This window comes from Amyelois transitella, chromosome 3 (genome assembly GCF_032362555.1).
Source record: "Amyelois transitella isolate CPQ chromosome 3, ilAmyTran1.1, whole genome shotgun sequence".
NCBI lineage: Eukaryota > Metazoa > Arthropoda > Insecta > Lepidoptera > Pyralidae > Amyelois > Amyelois transitella.
The window spans coordinates 12,220,007-12,240,444 of NC_083506.1; the positions used below are offsets into that span (position 1 = coordinate 12,220,007).

The window sequence follows — 20,438 nt, forward strand, 5'->3', positions numbered from 1 at the left end:
AATGTCAAAAGCTTCAGGAAAACTTCTGCAGATGACGCCACTGCATGACAAATTGATCAATGTTTTCGAAAATAAACTTGGAATTTTTCATGAAGGTGCGGGCTTAAAGAGTATAAATAATCCCCTTACATTATTAAATCCACACAGCGGTGAGTAAATTTAGAAAATATCACTAATTTGTAACTGAAAAATTAATTCAACCCCCCCTCAGATAGAGGGGAGATTTCCCTTTCCTTGCGAAAAATCACACCGCGCAGACTCGGACAAAATGGCGACCCGAAAGTATGAAGTTTATGCCGACCATGTACTCCGTTTGCCGATCGATAATAATGGAGGATTTGGATTTTTCGGGGTCCTTGGTGCACTCCGTGAATTTTGTGATTTCAGTGTCTGGATAAGTGCTAAAGTCTTTAAAAGTGCTCTACTGGAGCGGTTACATCACCGCAAATTCAGAAGACTTCAATTTGGATCTCAAAATGTGTTTCAAATCACGCAGGTGCGTACGCAGCCGTAGTCTTTCTATTCTGTCTGGGCCTGCTCGAACGCGCGACTCCCCTTCATGATGGCCATTCATTTGGGCTTATCCTTTTACGCCGCCGCAAAAGAGTTTGCGTCATTCGTCTTCGATAGCGAGCCGCCGCAGTGAACCCCATGAAATGCATTCACACGGAGCATTCGATAAAAATGCGTCATATATATTACGTGCAGCATCGATGCATTGTTTCAAATAAAGTGATTGCACTTGAATAATGGGGACATCATAGCATATTCTGATGGGGCAGCTTAGCTAGTGTTTCAAAGATTTCTAGGGCGAGCTATGGTTCGATTTTGGCTTTGTTGAGGGGTGATTGTGTGGGAAGCTAAAGTATTGATTTTTCTGAGTTAGCTGCCTACACAATAGAATAGGTAGCAGGGTTAATATCGACTATGTAAATTTAGTCGTAGTTCGAGGTGATTCAGCTATTATTCTAATCATAATGTTACTTCAAATTGGAATGAAATATAAATTACTAAAGATTGGAACACTCCATCTCCTATTTACGTGACTTCTTCATGTCTTACTAATATAACCAGCATTACTAGGGTCTTTTAATATACATAAGAAACATTTAACCAGATCCAGACACAAAAAATAAATGTATATCCAAACTCTAAGAGTGAAAGGTCCTCCCAACAAGAGCAATATGATATAACACCAACACTATTGATTTTACTATCAAGGACATCTTAGACTTAGCAACAAATTTATCTGCCTGATAATAGGAAAGATCAGTTTATTGACCTGTGTGTGAAAGTAAATTCCACAGTTGATTTGAATGAATGCTTTTATTTACTGAGCATAAGTAAGTACTAATATGTATAGTGACAGAAGAGACGATAAACATATGCTGTTTGTATTTTGGCATATAAACAATATTAGTTTTTACTATATTATGAGACGCACATCAAAATTGAAATAATTACTATTGTTAAAGAATGTCATAGGCCATTAATTATGGTCTATGTCTAAACATCTTTCTTCTTACTCTCATAATCCATACAATAATCTCAAAACCAACATTTCTTAAGAGAATTAATAAACTTATGAAGAAAAAATAAAGATGAGAGTGATTATACATATAGTACCTTACACTACAGTAAAATAACTTACACATAAAATAAAATTGGCGACTCCCTGGGTACCAATGTGATCATAGCACACAAATATAATAGTACATACTTACAATCTATATCAAGTCTTCTTGCTCCTGGCATGAGTCCCTGTTACATCCGCACCATTCTGGAAGAAGCTTAGCATTCACCATAGATCCTGGACGCAGGTTTTTTCACAAAGAAACTCTTATTTGACCTTTGCATACATACATACATATGGTCATGTTTATATCCCTTATGGAGTAGACAGAGCCAACAGTCTTCAAAAGATGGATAGGCCATGCTCAGCTATTTGGCTTAATGATAGCATTGAGATTCAAATAGTGACAGGTTGCTAGCCCATCGCCTAAAAAAATTATTCATTCAGTTGTGTGAATACCTAGGTTTCCTCACAATATTTTCTCTCTCCGTAAGAGCATTGCTTAGAGCTCAAACTAATGTACGTAACTCAGAAAAGAGTCATAGGACATGGCTGAGATGAATGTAGGATTTAAACCGGTGCCCCCTATGCATTACTAGGGCATCTTAATCATACCACTGCCTACTCCTTATTGTCAGTTACAATGATTTATTTTGTTCAACAGATAATTTTTCCTCGCTGAAAAGTTGGTAAAAAAACCTCCCTAGAGGTTCTCCAATGGTCCTAGAGACTCTCATTCAGGACGAAGGTGACTCAGAATTTGACATCATGAATTCAGCCGTCAGCACTGAATCTATGGATATGACAGAGGAGGTAATAAATTTACTTTTTTTCATATTAGGTGCTTAGCTTACACTACTCCCAACTTAATTCTGTTTAGGATAGGACTTTAAATTTCATAATAAACATAACAATGTTTGCTAAAAAGTATGAAGGGAAAATCCATATAAATTATTTAAAACTCACTATGCCCAGAGTGAATAAACAAAAATATGGAATAACTTTCACTAAGTCATCATATCCATAAACACAATAATTAAGGTAGCTGCCATACATATAAAGTTCATGACGCAAACAAGAAACTAAGGAGTGACGTCAGTCTTAAGTAGCGTTTAGGACTCGTCCAAATAATGTGTTGTTACTTCGTATATCTCAGGTATTTTGTTGTTTATTGATGCCATTATTTTTACCAATGTTTCAAGTTGTTGTCAAACTAAATTAACACAAAAACGAAAGAAAAATGTAAATGGATGAATGAAAACAGGTTGACTAAGCAGATATACAAGGAGAGTGTGGAGGAAACGGAGTGGGAAGACCTAGACGAACGTATCTTGATCAAATTAAGGACGTCCTGGTAAGGGGTCACTTCAAAAGTGCCCGAGACCGCCGAGCTTGCACAAAGAGAGTTATGAATGTGGATGAACCGAAGGAAGTATGCAGAGATCCGGGAAAGAGGCGTGATTTTATGTATGTATGTACGAAAGAAATTATTGTAATCATGCCTGTTCCCAGGACATGTCTCAAGTGGACGGCTGCGGTCTCAGCGGCGCTTCGGACGACGACGAGGAGTGCGTGTCGTCCCCCACCGGCTCCAATTACGACGACAGCGCGGACATCATCAAGAACGCTATGAGCGATGAGGTCACCAAACAGCTGGCCGCTGCTGGTGTGTTTATATATATATCTATAGTGTACACACATGTGCCGTGTGGTTCTCGGCGCTACTAAAAAAAAGTATAGGAACTCTCCATCTCGATTCCATGGATGTCGTATAAGGCGAGTAAGGGATAGGTTTGTTTAATTGGGGTTCTTCTCTTAGGCGATGGGCCAGCAACATGTCACTATTTGAATCTCAATTCTGTCATTAAGCCAAATAGCTGAACGTGGCCATTCAGTCTTTTGGCTCTGTCTACCCCGCAAGGGATATAGACGTGACCATATGTATACATACATACATAAAATCACGCCTCTTTCCCGGAGGGGTAGGCAGAGACTACCTCTTTTCACTTGCCACCTTACATATGTATGTAGGTATGTATTGTGTCGTGTATGATGTTGGGTGCGTGACCGTGTCCAGGTCCGGTAGGCATGGCCGCGGCGGCCGCCATCGCCTCGTCAAAGAAGCGCAAGCGCCCGCACTCCTTCGAGACCAACCCATCGGTCAGGAAGCGGCATCAGAACAGGCTGCTGAGGAAATTGAGGGTGAGTTGTGACATTCACATGTGTTAAATCAGTTTTGATGGCCTCTGTCTGTAGTGCACTTGTCTGTGACACCGGTGGTCCCGGGTTCGAATCTCGGTTTAGAATGAACTTTTGCTAATTGGCCTGGGTCTTGCGATGTTTATCTATATTAAGTGTTTATTATCGAATACTCGTGTAGTATTGTTGAGTTAGTATCTCGTATCACAAGTTTCGAACTTAGTTCGTGGCTAACTCAATCTGTGTAATTTGACCTATCACCTAGGTCCATGGCCATCTCCTTTTTTGGAGTCAGTTTTAAAATGCTTACCTAAAATTAAAGGAGTATTTTAGTTTGTATTGAATAAACTCCACAACTTATTTGTGATCTCTTTCCATGATAGCAAACCATAGAGGAGTTCGCGACCCGCGTGGGCCAACAAGCTGTCGTTCTAGTGGCCACCCCGGGGAAGCCCAACACCTCGTACCGGGTGTTCGGCGCCAAGCCGCTGGAGGACGTGGTGAGGAACCTCCGCTGCATGATCATGGAGGAACTGGAGAACGCGCTGGCTCAGCAGGTAAGCATGCTTCATTGAACCGAAGAGGGGGTAGTGGTAAAATGGGAATTTGCAATAGGTGCTTCCAAAGCCCTAATGCACGATGGTGCAACTGGATCTGTGCAAAAACTAGAGAGCGGGGGTAAAATAAGAACATGCGTTTTTTGAAGGGGGTTTAAGATTTAAAAATATTAGTCTGGCTTTGAGTTCTTTTGGATAAACTGTGGTGTCACTTCAATAAAAAAGCGTTTTGAGGCAACGCGACCTAAAATAGAAATGTATCTTTAGTTTTACAACAAACTCTAGATATTGATAGTTTACCATTTATTTCTTGTTATATTTGTATATTTTTTTTTACCTGCCTTTTATTATTGACACTGAAAATGGCAAACTGCTTTCGTAACGTCGTGAACGTCCCGTCACGCAGGAGGCAGTGTGTCATCTTGGAGTCTTAAGCTAATTTACTGAAAACAATAAGATTTAAGGCTTAATGGAAAATTATCAGTCTTCTCAAGACTGTTGTCTACCAGATAAGGGGATAAAGACGTGATTATATGTATGTATACACTAGCGAACTTTCACTTAATATACTGACTTGTAAAGTGAGGGAATGTCTTGCCCCCTTGTCCCCCCCCCCTTGTCCCCCCCCCCTGTGCCGTGCGGAAATAATAACTGAGTCAGTTCGGGCTGGGCGGGCCGGCGCAGGCGCCGCCGCCGCCGCAGGACGACCCGTCGCTGTTCGAGCTGCCGCCGCTCATCATCGACGGCATCCCCACGCCCGTCGAGAAGATGACGCAGGCGCAGCTGCGCGCCTTCATCCCGCTCATGCTCAAGTACTCCATGGGTGAGTCGCGCTTTGTCTGTCTGTTTGTAAGCTCTTTATTGCATATAAAAAAAATAACGAAACAGTCATTAGATTTTAAACAAAATGTACAATGGTGGACTTTAATTACTTTCAGTAAAACAAAAGAAAATGAAAATTCCAATCCTCCATCCAATAGTAAAATAAAAATGTGTTTTTTTTTTGTTTGTAATCAATAAACTCAGTACAAAACTGATTTTAATGTCAGTCATCTTATATTATAGAATTTAGGTTAGCTTTTATATCCTGAAGTTTATCATAAAATTCTAATAAATATTATAATACATTGCCATGATTAATAATGTTTTGATGTTGCAGTTCGTGGTAAGCCGGGCTGGGGCCGGGAGTCCACGCGTCCGCCGTGGTGGCCCAAGGACCTGCCCTGGGCCAACGTCAGAATGGACGCCCGCTCAGAGGACGAGAAACAGAAGGTATGTGATTTACATACATATACATATGGTCTATATCCCTTGCGGGGTAGACAGAGCCAACAGTCTTGAAAAGACTGAATGGCCACGATCAGCTATTTGGCTTAATGATAGGATTGAGATTCAAATAGTGACAGGTTGATAGCCCATCGCCTAAAGAAGAATCCAAAGTTTGTAAGCCTATCCCTTAGTCGCCTTTTACGACATCCATGGGAAAGAGATGGAGTGGTCCTTTTCTTTTTTGTATTGGTGCTGGGAACCACTCGGCACATGTGTTATTGTTGTTGTTGTATTATATGTGATTTATTTTTATTTTATTTATTTGGTCTACCATTGTTTGCTACATTGAAACATGATATACAATCTAATACACATGTTAATTTAATTGCTAAACGCGCAAACCATTGAAGGTAAACACCACATACTCAAATTCTTGTTGAAAACATTAATAATATTGAGTGAATTTCTAACAATTTTGAATATTATTTTTTTTTCAATTAGCAATAAAAATATAAAATTTTGAAAATATTGTTAAACAGTTTATGTTATTTATGCTTCATTGTTATAATTACGAATTTGTTAAGTAGGCGGACTTATTGATTGGTGATTTGAATCTCATGCCCGGACAGATGTCGTGGACGCACGCGTTACGTCAGATCGTGATCAACTGCTACAAGTACCACGGCCGGGAGGATCTGCTGCCCGCCTTCACCGAGGAGGACGATAAACCGCAGACACAACCCGTGAGTTACTTTTTATATACATATATGTATAGTTATGTCTGTCTGTCTGTATGTATGACTAACACATGAAATTTACATTTTGCTTAATATTGTTTTAAGAAAGGTTCTGTTAACTTACTAAATGATATAATCAGAATTCCTTTCTCAGTACTTCTTTAATAAATTACAATAATACATCTAATTATACTTCTTGTAGCTCGAGTTCCCTTTTTTTTCAATGCACCGAAAAACGCGGCTAAATCAAACGTCAAAACGCCAAATCAGTATTGCCAACACATGACAATAAAATACTATTTTTTTTTAATGTTACCAGTTCACTTTGGGACTGAGGCAAAACTCAATGTGTGTTGTTACATTGAGTTTTGGCAAGTGAATGAATTTGTCTATTTCTTAATTGTTAATAAGTAATAAGGTATAATGTGATTTTCGTTTTTTTTACACAGTAATACTATAGAAATTTAACTTAACATATTTATAATATTCCTTATACGTAATTTTTCATGTATGTTATTGACGAAATTTGTTAAGACTTTAGAAATTTAACTTAACATATTTAGAATATTTTTTATACGTAATTTTTCATGTATGTTATTAACGAAATTTGTCAAGGAAAATTTTCCTTGAAATCGCTTTTAACTAACTACTGAATGTTAACAAAAGTCTTTTTTTTTTTTGCTATAATTAACAATAAGTATCTTTACGATAAGTATCTAACTAATAAGTATCTTTAAGATAAGTATGTTTTGTACAAAAAGAATCTTGCCAACATGAACATAGAGTGTACTAACCCAACCCCGGCCATTCCGCACGCTGCCCGGACCGGTACCGTACCGCTACAGATATCGGCGTGCATGCCCGGCGCCGGCGCGGGCCGCGCGCCCGCCGCGCTCGCCGCGCAGCAGGTCTGCATCGACCAGGTCACGCTGCAGGACGTCGATGTACGCACCCAGGCTACTGCTGTCTTACAGCGGCCCGCTGTTTAACAGCCCACACTATTGACTTACAGCGGGCCGCTATTTAACAGCACCCCGTCTACTGCTTACTTACAGCGGGCCACTGTTTACCACCCCATACTACTGACTTACAGCGGGCTGCTGTTTACCAGCCCACACTGCTGAATTACAACGGGCCGCTATTTAACAGCCCACACTACTGACTTACAGCGGGCCGCTATTTAACAGCCCACACTGCTGACTTACAGCGGGCCGCTCTTCACCACCCCACACTATTGACTTACAGCGGGCCGCTCTTTACCAGCCCACACTGCTGACTTACAGCGGACGGCTCTTTACCAGCCCACACTATTGACTTACAGCGGGCCGCACTTTACCAACCCACACTATTGACTTACAGCGGACCGCTATTTACCAGCCCACACTGCTGAATTACAACGGGCCGCTATTTAACAGGCCACACTACTGACTTACAGCGGGCTGCTATTTACCAGCCCACATTACTGTCTACCAGCGGGCCGCACTTTACCAGCCCACACTACTGACTTACAGCGGGCCGCACTTTACCAGCCCTCTTGTAGTGCCACCCGCGAACTACCGCTGTTTCGTTAAAAGGGACGGCGATAGTTTTTCGCGCGATGAAAAAAAGGCGCGTGCCGTGCTAGATCGGGTGAGTCAGGTGTTTACACGGAACGACTCATGTTTGACCTTAATTCTAAAACCCATAGTGGATTATGGGTTAACTTTATAGTTGCCTGACGTATGTATAAGAGGATTTTTTGAGGGATTAATGCCTGTTTTACTCGATATAACGCGTCGAACAAGTAAACAGGAATTTGTATGGAATTGCTTTAGTACCATCGCGTACCATTACAGGAAGCTACTGCCGTCTGACCTCCGCAACATTTCCAGGAGAACCCAAATCATACTGGAATATGATTACACATCCAATTTTCTGACTTACGAATTATTAAACCATTATTATTATTCTTCCGCGGACTTTACTTTCAAATTAACAACTGAAAATGAAACTAAGAAATTCAAGAAAGCGCTATGATGAAAGAAACTTTAATAATTATTTTTATTTTTATATGTAGGTACTTTTAAAAAGACATAAACATTATCGTGGACTTTACTTTCAAATCAGCAACTGAAAATGAAACTAAGAAATTCGAGAATGCGCTATGATGAAAGAAACTTTAATAATTATTTTTATTTTTATACGTACCTAGGTATTTTTAAAAAGACATAAACATTAATCTACATTAATACAGATGTCGCAGTACGCCCCGGCAGTTCTCCAGACCATCACCAATCCGGACGGCACAGTGTCCCTCATACAAGTGGACCCCAACAACCCCATCATAACGCTGCCAGACGGCACTACGGCCCAAGTGGTGAGTCAGTTTGTGGCTTTTGATCATTATCACTACATAGTATAAAACAAAGTCGCTATTTTAGTCTGTTTGTCTGTATGCTTAAATCTTTAAAATTACGCAACGGATTTTGATGCGGTTTTTTGTAACAGGTGGAGTGATTCAAGAGGAAGGTTTTTATGTATAATAACATTTATAATTTTGCACCCGTGCGAAGCCGGGGCGAGTCGCTAGTACATATATAAAATCACGCCTCTTTTCCTGGAGAGGTAGGCAGAGACTACCAGCCAAATAGCTGACTATTTGGCTAAATGATATGAGATTCAAATAGTGACAGGTTGCTAGCCCATCGCCTAAAGGAAGAATTCCAAGTTTATAAGCCTATCCCTTAGTCGCCTTTTACGACATCCATGGGAAAGACATGGAGTGATCCTATTCTTTTTTGTATTGGTGCCGGGAACCACACGGCACCAATACAAAAAAGACATACATACATACATATGTGTATATATATACACATATACATATATATACACACATATATATATATATATATATATATATGCAGTGTAGTTTGTTCCGCCGCTTCTTCTACACATGTGCTTTGGAAGCGGTAGTAGTTATAATTAGATTTAAGTGATGTGACGTCAATAAGTGATACCTTGTATCCAATTTTGAAAATAAATCTATTCTATTCTATTCTATATATATATACATACATACATATATATACATATATATATATGTGTGCCATAGTGTCAGCTGGGCGTTGTTGCCAATGTACATGGTGGTTCGGTTCCAGATCCACAGCGGCGAGGGCGGCGCGGGCGTGGTGTCGGCGCTGGACGGCGAGGGCGCGGTGGCCGTGGACCTCAACGCGGTGGCCGAGGCCACGCTCAACCACGACGGCCAGATCATTCTCACCGGCGAGGACGGCCACGGTACGGGGCTTACACACACACACACACACACGTATATATATATATATTATATACTAGAGGCCGCCGGCGACTTCGTCCGCGTGGTATCATTCCCGCGGGGACTCCGAGATAAAAAGTAGCCTATATGTTATTCTGGTTAGTCAGCTACCTACATACCAAATTTCATCCTAATCGGTTCAGTTATTTATGCGTGAAAGAGGAACAAACATCCATACTGACATACAAACTTTCGCATTTATAATATTAGTAGGATATATTATATATATATATGTTGAATATTTAAATTTTGGCGCCTCCCATTGCGAACAATATAGTCTGTGACTATGTGTCAATGTCATATATGTACATATGGCCACGGTAGGGGGGTCGTAATAGTTCATTCAGCCGGCATTGAAGCCAATCTCAATAAGCCATATAGCTGAATGTGGCCATTGTCTTCTCGAGACTGTTGGCTCTGTCTACCCCGCAAGGGATATAGACGTAGACCATATGTATGTATGTATGTGTATAGGTACTTTATAGCTGTGCCCACTGCGTCCGCGTGAAATTGTTAATTTGGGCGTCATTGAAGCCTTCGAGGATGATTAATTTTCCCCGTTTTATTTTTTCACTTTTTACATTGATTTCTTTGCTCCTTTTAGTTGCAGCGTGATGTTTTAAGCCTTAAAGCCTTCCTCGATAAATGGTCTATTCAACGCCAAAATATTTTTTAATTTATACCAGTAATAGTTCCTGAGATTAGTGCGTTCAAACAAACTCTTCAACTTTATAATATTAGTATAGATATAAAATTCTCGTGTCACAATGTTCGTTCCCGTACTCATCTGAATCCGCTTGACAGATTCTCATCAAATTTTGTGAGCATATTAAGTAGGTCGGAGAATCGGCCAACATCTATTTTTCATACCCCTTAGTGATGAGATTTGTCCACCCTTAACACTTTTTTTTACCAGAAATTACTTAAAAATTATTTATATGGCATAACAACGTTTGCCGGGACAGCTAGTATATATGTATATAAAATGTGTTTTATAATAACTCTTGGATTATATGATGAACAGTAAAACTATAACCAGAATTGTGTTGCTCTGAAAAGAGGTTTATTACAAAAACAAATGTTTACAGTTTGACAAAACATTCTTTCATATTAATTAACCATTGACTTGCCTGAATAGAGAAACAACATTTAAAGCTATTGTTTCACCAGTGCTTATTAATGATTAAAATAACAATTAAAGAATAAGTCTGCCTTGTTTTAAGATTTTAATTTTATAAAAATTGTGGCGCGGCATCATGTCAACGTGACAGTGACAGTCGTCATAGTAACAAAGATTATGCATCCAAATTGTTACGCGGTAAATTTAAACTAAACGCCGAATGTAGTGTCACGCACTTCGTTTACACACAAATATATAGCATCCATAAACAAATAACTCCCTGAGAAATAACGAAGGACATAAAACATTATTTGAGCGAGTCCAAAGCGCCTAAGCAAATTACAAAACGCTAATTGAAGTATGACGTCACACCTACACTACATTTTAAAATGGACTTTCCTATTTTATTTGTCGTAGGTATATATTTCGGACACTCAGATTAGTTTTTATTTTGTTTCTTTTATTATAATTCTCATTTTATTTATTTTAGGGTACCTACATTATTAAATAAGTCACTCACATACATTTATTTGTGCAGTTTTCATTCCGTTTCTTTATTTTTCTCATCTCGTTGCAGGCTACCCGGTGTCGGTGTCGGGCGTGATCACGGTGCCGGTGTCGGCGTCGGTGTACCAGTCCATGGTGGCCAGCATGCAGCAGCAGGACGGCGTGTGCGTCGCGCCGCTCGTGCAGGTGCGCCGGCGCCGCCTCAAGCTCGACATTGTATAGCTTTTCCGGGGGGCGTCGTGTCATAAGGGAGATTGCATAGCTTTTGTGACTGCGTGTCTCTTCGAACTATGGCATTGGCAGAATCAGAAGTTCGGTGGAAGTGATGATATAGAAAAGAAAGCTGAAATTGTATTTGACTAATTGAAGACGTGCAATAGTTTAGATTTTACAAATATTTCATGCCAAATGAAATATGTAAATAATGCAGAGATCGTGGCAAGTGGAAAGAGGTAGTCTCTGCCTACCCCTCCGGGAAAGAGGCGTGATTTTATGTATGTATGTATGAAATATGTTGGTGTTTGATGCTAGTTTCAAATTTAAATATGCAAAAGGAATTGTATGACTGATTGACGTTTGAACGAACAGCTCAATCCGCTGGGTCGGGAGACTTGAAATTTGACGTGTAGGTTCTTTATCGGTGCACTAAGGGAGTGTTTCCCGTAATTCCCGCGGGAACGGGTATTAGTATAATTGAAAATAATTCGCGTAAAAAAATATTAGGTATATATTACGGTGATTTTTCTCTTTACGCGAGCGTCCTCTAGTAATAAAAGTTACTTTACGCCACGCCTTATAGGTGTTCAATTGGTTATTTAGCAATAGCATATTCTGCATATGAGTTAAAATCACTACTGCTACAGTACTGTCAAAGTCAAAAGATCCACCACGTCAAATGAAATGACATTGACAAAAAAAAATATGTTTTTTTTTTGTAGACAATACTATCAAGTTACTACTTATTTCAATTTAAAATAAACAATATAAAAGTCTTTTCAATGAGTCGCATACCTAATAAGTACAAGTTACATTTGAAACGATCACTGGTCACACACACGCGCATTAGTTTTAAATGAATTGGATGAGTTCAGTCTACTAAAAGAAATTTTTTCCAATGACATGCAGTCTCGAACTTTTTTTTGAGGCTAACTCAATCTGTGTAATTTGTACCCTATAAGTAAGTGAATAAGTCCAGTGAATTGGATATTTCTGACAATTTTTTTTTTAATTTTGAGTAGGAATATGTACCGAGTGGCTTTGTAGATGAGACAAATCGTAGGGGTGGAAATTTACATGACAACTTAAATTATAAAAAAATAGGCATACAATATTGGCGTTAAATAACACATTTGAATATTAACTGACGGCAACATATCCGCCTTTTTGTACGTTGTTTTTGTGCAATAAAGTTTAAAATAAATAAATAACTAAATGATAAACGTATAACGTTGTAGTTTATTAGAATGGATAGATCCGAATAAAAGGAATAGTTATGCTCAGCGATGGAAATAACGCATAGAAAAAAAATAATAATTCTGAGTCATAGACTAGATTTTAGTTATAAAAACCAAAATTTTTTAGAATAAGCGACAATATAATATTTGCTTTTGTCCTATGACGTGTTCGATTAAGAAGTATATTGGGCCACATAGAAAAGTCATACCACCGTATTATTATGTATCGATATTCCTGTGGCCTACTGTACATAGCGGAGATGATCGCGCCAGTGCAACGAATGTGATATTTTGTATTGTATAATAAATTATTGCAAAGATCTCGTTAACTCAAATGTTTCTATCGAAAAATGTCTGTCAAACGGTATTTCTATAGACATCGGAATAATACAATTCAAAAGAAATGTCATATTGAACTTTTTGTTTAAAATTATAATTGTGTCGACGTTTTGCATCGCACGTAGATAACTGTGCAATCGTAAAACTGTCAAATAAATATCCGATTTTAGAAAAACCATGTGACGATCACCATTCATTATCACTTGCCACTTCTATAGTCTTATGAATTCCGAATTCTATGCTCTTATTCATCTTACACATTTACGGACAGAGACCATAATTAATTAAATACTCTCAAACCTGATGTCAGATATTTTTTTGATAGAAACTTAATATAAATAAATTTTATTTACAAAATTAGTTTTAGCTTTTGTTTATTTGCTATGCTGCCAATGAACGCCGTATTAATTTACGTATATTTATACAATAAATTCTGGACTGGTTTTTCTTTATACGACATTAGTGTTTTGGGTAAAACTCAAAGAATTTTCTTCGTAACTATTGTGTTATTCGTTAGCTTCTTAAATAGAAAGTTGCATTCAGTTAAGAATCCATAGGCCGATGATTTGGAGCTCTCCTATACGGTGACGTGTATGGTGATTATCTGATAGATATATTGATGACACATTAAACTTTTAGATTTCGTCATTGCTATACAAAACATATGATACACTACACATTAATACAAAATTAAAATCACTGAAAAGTTTAAAAGAAATTCGATTCAAGTTGTCTACCCTTAGGTATCTTTAAATCTTCAAAACTGCACAACATTTTTTGCTGCTGAACCAGTAGTTGCTGAGATTAGCGCGTTTAAATAGTTTATATGTACTAAATGAGAACTAAAGAAGAGAGAAATAATCATATGTAAAGCACTGTAATAAATTTAAGGAAAACAAATTATAGAAATATTTTATACAATAAAATTGAATTTGATATTTTCTTTTAACCAAACAATGTCATGACAAACGTTACTATGGCATACATATGCGTATGTATGCCATCTGGCTTTGCCCGTAAATATTTAAATAAACGTATTTATTAAATAATAAAATTAGGTTGCCTACACGTGACAACGGTATGCTGAAGCAAGTTGAAACCGTAACTCTGGAATCTATTTGCATTGAAAGAGTACGCGCTTTGTAAAGGGCTCATTATACACGTCAGTGGATGGCTCCAAAGTCCCCGTTTAAAATTGCAGCTATACGAAAAATTAGTCCAAGTCGCTGCTTGCTAGATTGCGAAAATGCATGTTTTTGCCATATTATGAAGCTGTGCACATAATTTTAGTTTTATTTTGCACATTGTTATTTTTGTCATATAATTATTTTCTATGTTATGACTGTTATAGTATATTATGTGATGTTATTTAGATACTTATTTTTTTACTCTTTTTAGTTCAAAATATGTAGATAATTGTATAAGAGTTCCTAGCGATACCAAAAGTATTTTATTGAAATATGCATAATAATTGATATGATTGTCCGATTTAACCATGGAAATAATATATCATCTGTGCATCGTCCATATTAAAAAAAAATGGAAATGATTTGATAAATGCTTAGTAAAAATTTTTTTTAATAGAAAATAATGTCTTTGACATGGATATTCAAATATTGGCAAATTTTAAGAGAAATAAAATCCGCCAACTTTCTTACGTGTTTGGTTAAAACACGCAAATATAAATATATAAATAAGCCAATTTTAAAATATTTATACTTGTTACCAAATTATTTCATTTATGTTAGAGAGTTTTGTTTTGTTTGTGAAACGAAAAAAAAATAATGAACGTGTATTATTTTACAAAAAAGCATGTTGAATATAATACATTTGTTATTTTTTTTATCGTTTCAGTTATGTTTTCAGAGTTTATGCCGTTTTTTTGTTTTGCTAATTGCAATAAACATGTGAATGTGTAAATTTGTTTTTGTTTTATTGATTCGTAGTTTTAGTCTGTGTAAAAGCTTACAGTTTGTGATTTTTAATGTGTGTTTTTTTTTTTAGTTTTTGCCTTTTCAGCTTTTGCGTTACGTAATTCCGCATGAGGTGTGTATTATTTTGCTTGTAATTTTTTAACCTTACCTACATTATTTAGGCAACAATGATTCAATAATAATTTTTTATCTCCCTTTCTTTCAAATTTACATCAAGTGGTAAAGTAATAACATTACATTGTGCGTACAAAGTTGGATACATTAACCTAGTACATATTTGGTACTATTTAGAACCTACAACAAATATATACCATCATGATATAAATACTAAGGAATCGAATTTGCTTAACACATTGTGAAACTATCGTTTAAACCTCTTTGATGTGCAATTGTTGTTTTATCTGATATGCTGTTTCAGTCTGAAATGCTGTAGTGAATTAACTTTATTCACATTAAAAATGTTATGTTTGTCATTGTTGCCTAATGTTGGTTGAGTGTATAATGTATTAGTTTTCAGTAGCTATTCTGTTTCAAACATATCACCGAGCTAACTAACTAACATTTTATTTTATTTTTTCATATATTTGTGTTCACAAAATTATGTACGGGAGCATTTAACACAAGGTACTACTTATTTCAATAGAAATCTCTTCCAGTGAGAAGAGAGATGAATATTGAACCAGTATGGCGCGGCGTGTGCATAAATATTAATAACATTTAACATATTTAACTAAACATACATACTAATACGTACATAAATAAAAATGGAATTATACATTTAATAACTACGTATCTGTTTGGATATAGAGTTTAGTTCGTTTTTCTTTCTTATTTGAGGCTAACTCAATGTCTGTTATTTGTCCCGTATATACTTATATATTAATTACTGAATGATGGCTTGTGAGGTTCTCGTGTGGAGAGGAGACCACATACCAGAAAGCGTAGTGTAGGATGGAGGTAGTACGCTTGTCAGACACATAAGGTACCGGGTGCTAATCCCGGCCAGGGCAAGATGAGAAACGAACTTTGTCTGTTTGGCCTAGGTCTTGGATGTTTATCTATACCGTATATATCTCGTAACCAAAGTTTTGAACACTTCTGAGGCTAACGCAATCCGTGTAATCTGTCCCGTATAGGTATATTTATTTATTAACTAGCTGTAGCCCGCGACTTCGTCCGCGTAAATTTCAAGTTGAATCTTGATCGTACAGTCAGATACAGACAAAAATGTAAAAAAAAATCTCTATCCATTTCAGTCAAAAATACTAAATGTACAGACAAAATATTTTTACTGTTTTATTATTATGTATAGATGTTAAGTAGTCATTATGAATGTGATGTGTGTCCAGGTTGAACAGAACGGGGAGACATTGGAAGCGATTTCAATGGGAGGCGGCGTGGCGCAGGTGATGCTGCAGGGCGGGGGTGAGGCGCAAGTTCTCCAAGTTCTCAGTCTGAAGGACGCCAACGCGCTAACCAAGGCCATGGTAAGCTTACTTGTGAAACATTTGGTACATCTGTACAGTAAATTTATATATTGATTTATCTACACTAATATTATAAAGAGGAAAACTTTGTTTGTTTGGTTGTAATGAATAGGCTCAAAAACTACTGGACCGATTTTAAAAATTCTTTCAACATTCGAAAGCTACATTATCCACGAGTAACATAGACTATATTTTATTTTGGAAAAAAATAGGGTTCCGTAATAATATATAAAAATAATTGGCAAAACAGCGTTTGCCGGGTCAGCTAGTTATTTATATTATGAGTTTAATTGATATTGTGAAGTTGACGTTGTTGAAGAAAATGCTGCAGTGCAGTTTGTTACCGCTTCTTCTGCACTGACGCCTTGGAAGCGGCAGTAAACTTAGTTTTTCAGTAATTTATTTGACGTCAACCAATGTTGTTAAACCATACATTTTGACAATTATTAAGCGATATGAAGTATCGTATAATAATGAATAAAAATTTTTGAACTTTGAATTTTTTTGAATTTTGAGTATACTAGAAAAGATCTTTGTTTATACAAATGAATGATTTTGATTGATTGATAGCGCCACCGTCGCGTATAGATGGCGTTTTCATCATGACGTTGTCACAGTGTTACTCGCCTTGGTAACAGGTGGCGCTTTATTGTCTTGCGAAGTCGCGAGTTACAATTATATATTAACATTAACAAGCTGTCCCGGCAAACGTTTTGCTATATAAATATTTTTAAGTAAAGGGTGGGCAACCCTTTTACTAAGGGGAATGAACAATTGACGTTGGCCGACTCTCAGAACTACTCAATATGGTCACAAAATTTCATGAGAATCGGTCAAGCCGTTTCGGAGGAGTACGGGAACGAACATTGTGACACGAGAATTTTATATATTAGATTATAATCCTGCTAATATTAATATAAATCCGAAAGTTTGAGAGTATATCAGGATGTCAGTATGGATGTTTGTTACTCTTTCACGCAAAAACTACTGAACCGATTACGATGAAATTTGGTATATAGGTAGCTGAAGACCCAGAATAACTTATATTTTTATCCCGGAGTTCCCGCGGGATTGATTCCACGCGGACGAAGTCGCGGGCGGCCCCTAGTATTTTATAAATTAAAACGATAATTATATTTAAATTAGCTTTCGCCCGCGGCTCTGCAGTAAAAAATTGCTGTCTCTTTCCATACTCCACACTAAAATGCCAAATTTCCATGAAGATCTGTTCAGTGGTTGGCTATGAAGAAATCGTCAACATAATAAATATGGATAGATGGATGGATTAAAGTCCTAAAGTGGCGAATTAAATTAAAAATATCAGTTCAAATATTAATCAACAATCGTTCCGTACAGCAACAAGTGAAAGCGGAGCGCGACGCAGTGGCGGCGGACTCCTAGCTGCTGACGCTCGTGGCGGCGTCGCCGGAGCCCGAGCCGGACCTGCTGCTCGAGCGAGCGTAGCCCCCACTCACACACACTAGCTAATGCACCGGTGATCTAGACTGGGTCTCTCTACAGACAGTTATTGAACAAGACGCCTTCCTATTTTTGGACTTGCAGCCAGTTTTGTCAGATACAGATGTGTAGATTTTTTTTTTTGGTGGTAGTGATATGGTGCTCGAGCCAACGTAGACTCCACACTAGGTAATGTACCGGTGATCTAGACTGGGTCTCTCTACAGACAGTTATCTAACAAGACGCCTTCCTATTTTTGGACTTACAGCCAGTTTTGTCAAATAGTACGGATGTGTAGATTTTTTTTTTTGGTGGTGGCGATATGGTGCTCGAGCCAACGTAGACTCCACACTAGGTAATGAACCGGTGGTCCGGACTGGAATATTTTTTATTGAGATAGTTCAGTTTTCTCAAATGTTACGGTGAACTAAGATTTTTTGGTGGTGGCGTCCTGCTGATTCGAGCGAGCGTAGCCTCCACACTAGCTTATACCGGTGATATAGAGCGGGTTTCTTTACAGACAGTGATTGAACCAGACGCCATTCTTTTTATTTTCTCATACGCTGCTGACTCGTGGCGGTTAATGCCCGACCAGAAATGCTGCTCGAGCGTATTAGCTAAATGTATGGTGGTTTACACTGGGTGTCTTTGGAGTCAGTAATCGATAAATTTTTGATAGTTTATTTGGAGTTATGTACCTATATTGAATTTTATCGGCCAGCTTGGACAAACCCTTTGGCTTTTTAAATTTAAACCTTTTAACTTATTATTCTTATGATATGAATGCCCAAAATTTAAATTCTACATTATTGGGAACTTTGAGAGCGAGTTGAACAACGCACTAGTCTTTGTAATACGTCCGTAAAACTCGTTTAAATTACTGACTCGAATTAAATTATATAAGTTAGGATAAATTATTTATTTGATAAAACTATTTGGTTTGCAATTTTTATTTATTGAATCTATTTATTTATACAAATCTACAAGGAAACAGATTTGTGCAATATTTTTTACAATGACCATTTTATTTTACGTTGTTTTCGTGTGTAGTATGACAATTTTAATTGGAATAGAAAAACGCGGCACTAATGAAGTATTTATTATGATTATACATTCCTTAATTTTATTTATTTAAGTTTGTTGAGATTGTTGTTTGTTTAATTTATTGCGTGTATTGTTTGTTATTTTTGCGTTTGCGTCAAAATCTAGTCAGCCACGCAAACTATTCTAGTCTTACTTATAGAAACTGAGATACGAATTGTCGATTCACATTAACTGAGAATGTAAGTTTTGTAATATATATTTAACTAAATGAATTAATGTAATTAAATAGTCCACTTGTAATTGTATATTCTGATTGAAATGAGAATATATTTTGTGCGCAGGGTGACATATACATTATGGAGAAATTGTATCAATGTAACGTGTATAGATGTAACTTCAAATTATAGTTGTTAAACTGAACCCGAGACCTAAAGGAGCTTTAGATGCAAATGCTTCTGCAGCCTACACGTCTATATTGTAACATAATCCGCAAAACTTAACTCATAACTACATACAGAACTATATAGAACAACATACCAATTCAAAACGTATTATGTACCTACTTGTGATACGAATATGGTATTATGTTCTATGTGGGCCACTGTACAGTACAGGCGCTTCCAACGCAGCTAGGGTCTCATGTAATTGTGTACAAGTAAATATTTCTAGCTCGAATTATATGTCCCATTGGCATTTTTGGATTGAACATTCACCTTAAAAATTAAGATAAAATTTACTCGTTAACATAGTGTGGGACTAGTCGATAAGGTAGAAGTCATAGCAAAGTACAAAGTGAGGGAGTTACTATTAGAAAGCTATTTATTTAACGAAAAGACAAAAGGTATTATTTATTAGTGTTTTTGTTCCTTTTTTTATTTTTATTTTCCTTACCAAAGATTTATTGTTTCATTTTCTTAGTATAAAGGTGTAAGCACAATTTTGTTGTAAGTACAATGATTTGTGATTGTAAATAATGTGGTATGAATGTGTGAATATTGCAATCATTAAAGTATTTACGTAAGTATTGGATTTTATTTTGATGTTTCTTCTTCAATTTTGAATCTCAATTTTATCATTAAGCCAAATAACTGAACGTGGCCTATCAGACTTTTCAAGACTATTGGCTCTGTCTGGATTATATGTATGTATGTTTCTACTTCCAACTTGAGTGGAATTGAATGAAAACGCAATCATGGGCGTAGCGAGGAACACATGCATACAGTATACGGCTTCTGCCTTACGTCTCCAAAAAAATTGCTGTGCACAGCCCTAGTTATTAGTGTCACTAGTACCAGGGGACAACTAGGACAAAATCGTCACTTGTCCTGTCATGGGACTAAATTAGTCCCAACGAGTCCAGGACGACTAGATTCTTAGGGATAGATGTATTTGTATTCACCAGTTCTTTAACAATATTTTTATAAAATATTTATAAAGAAAGCGCAGC

General features: G+C 37.1%; 1 protein-coding gene across 4 annotated transcripts; it reads left to right on the forward strand.

Annotated features, from left to right (window-relative positions):
* The first annotated feature begins 15 nt into the window (after window positions 1-15).
* LOC106132996 (DNA-binding protein Ewg) lies at window positions 16-20,013 on the forward strand. 4 transcript variants are annotated; one of them, XR_009657140.1, is made up of 14 exons: window positions 256-496; window positions 2,238-2,386; window positions 3,086-3,239; window positions 3,651-3,775; window positions 4,156-4,329; window positions 4,990-5,152; window positions 5,489-5,601; window positions 6,228-6,341; window positions 8,569-8,691; window positions 9,473-9,611; window positions 11,346-11,461; window positions 16,352-16,489; window positions 17,846-18,136; window positions 18,303-20,013. XR_009657140.1 is itself a non-coding variant. In XM_060947694.1 (13 exons), exons 2-13 carry the CDS (start codon window positions 2,291-2,293, stop codon window positions 17,888-17,890), a joined length of 1,500 nt encoding a protein of 499 aa, XP_060803677.1. In that variant the 5' UTR covers window positions 16-149; window positions 2,238-2,290; the 3' UTR covers window positions 17,891-20,013. The 4 variants fall into 4 exon arrangements, 3 of the variants coding, with proteins under 3 accessions (XP_060803677.1, XP_060803673.1, XP_060803683.1); XM_060947694.1 differs by lacking the exon at window positions 256-496 and adding an exon at window positions 16-149 and having other exon boundaries at window positions 17,846-20,013; XM_060947690.1 differs by having other exon boundaries at window positions 17,846-20,013.
* The last annotated feature ends 425 nt before the right edge of the window (window positions 20,014-20,438 follow it).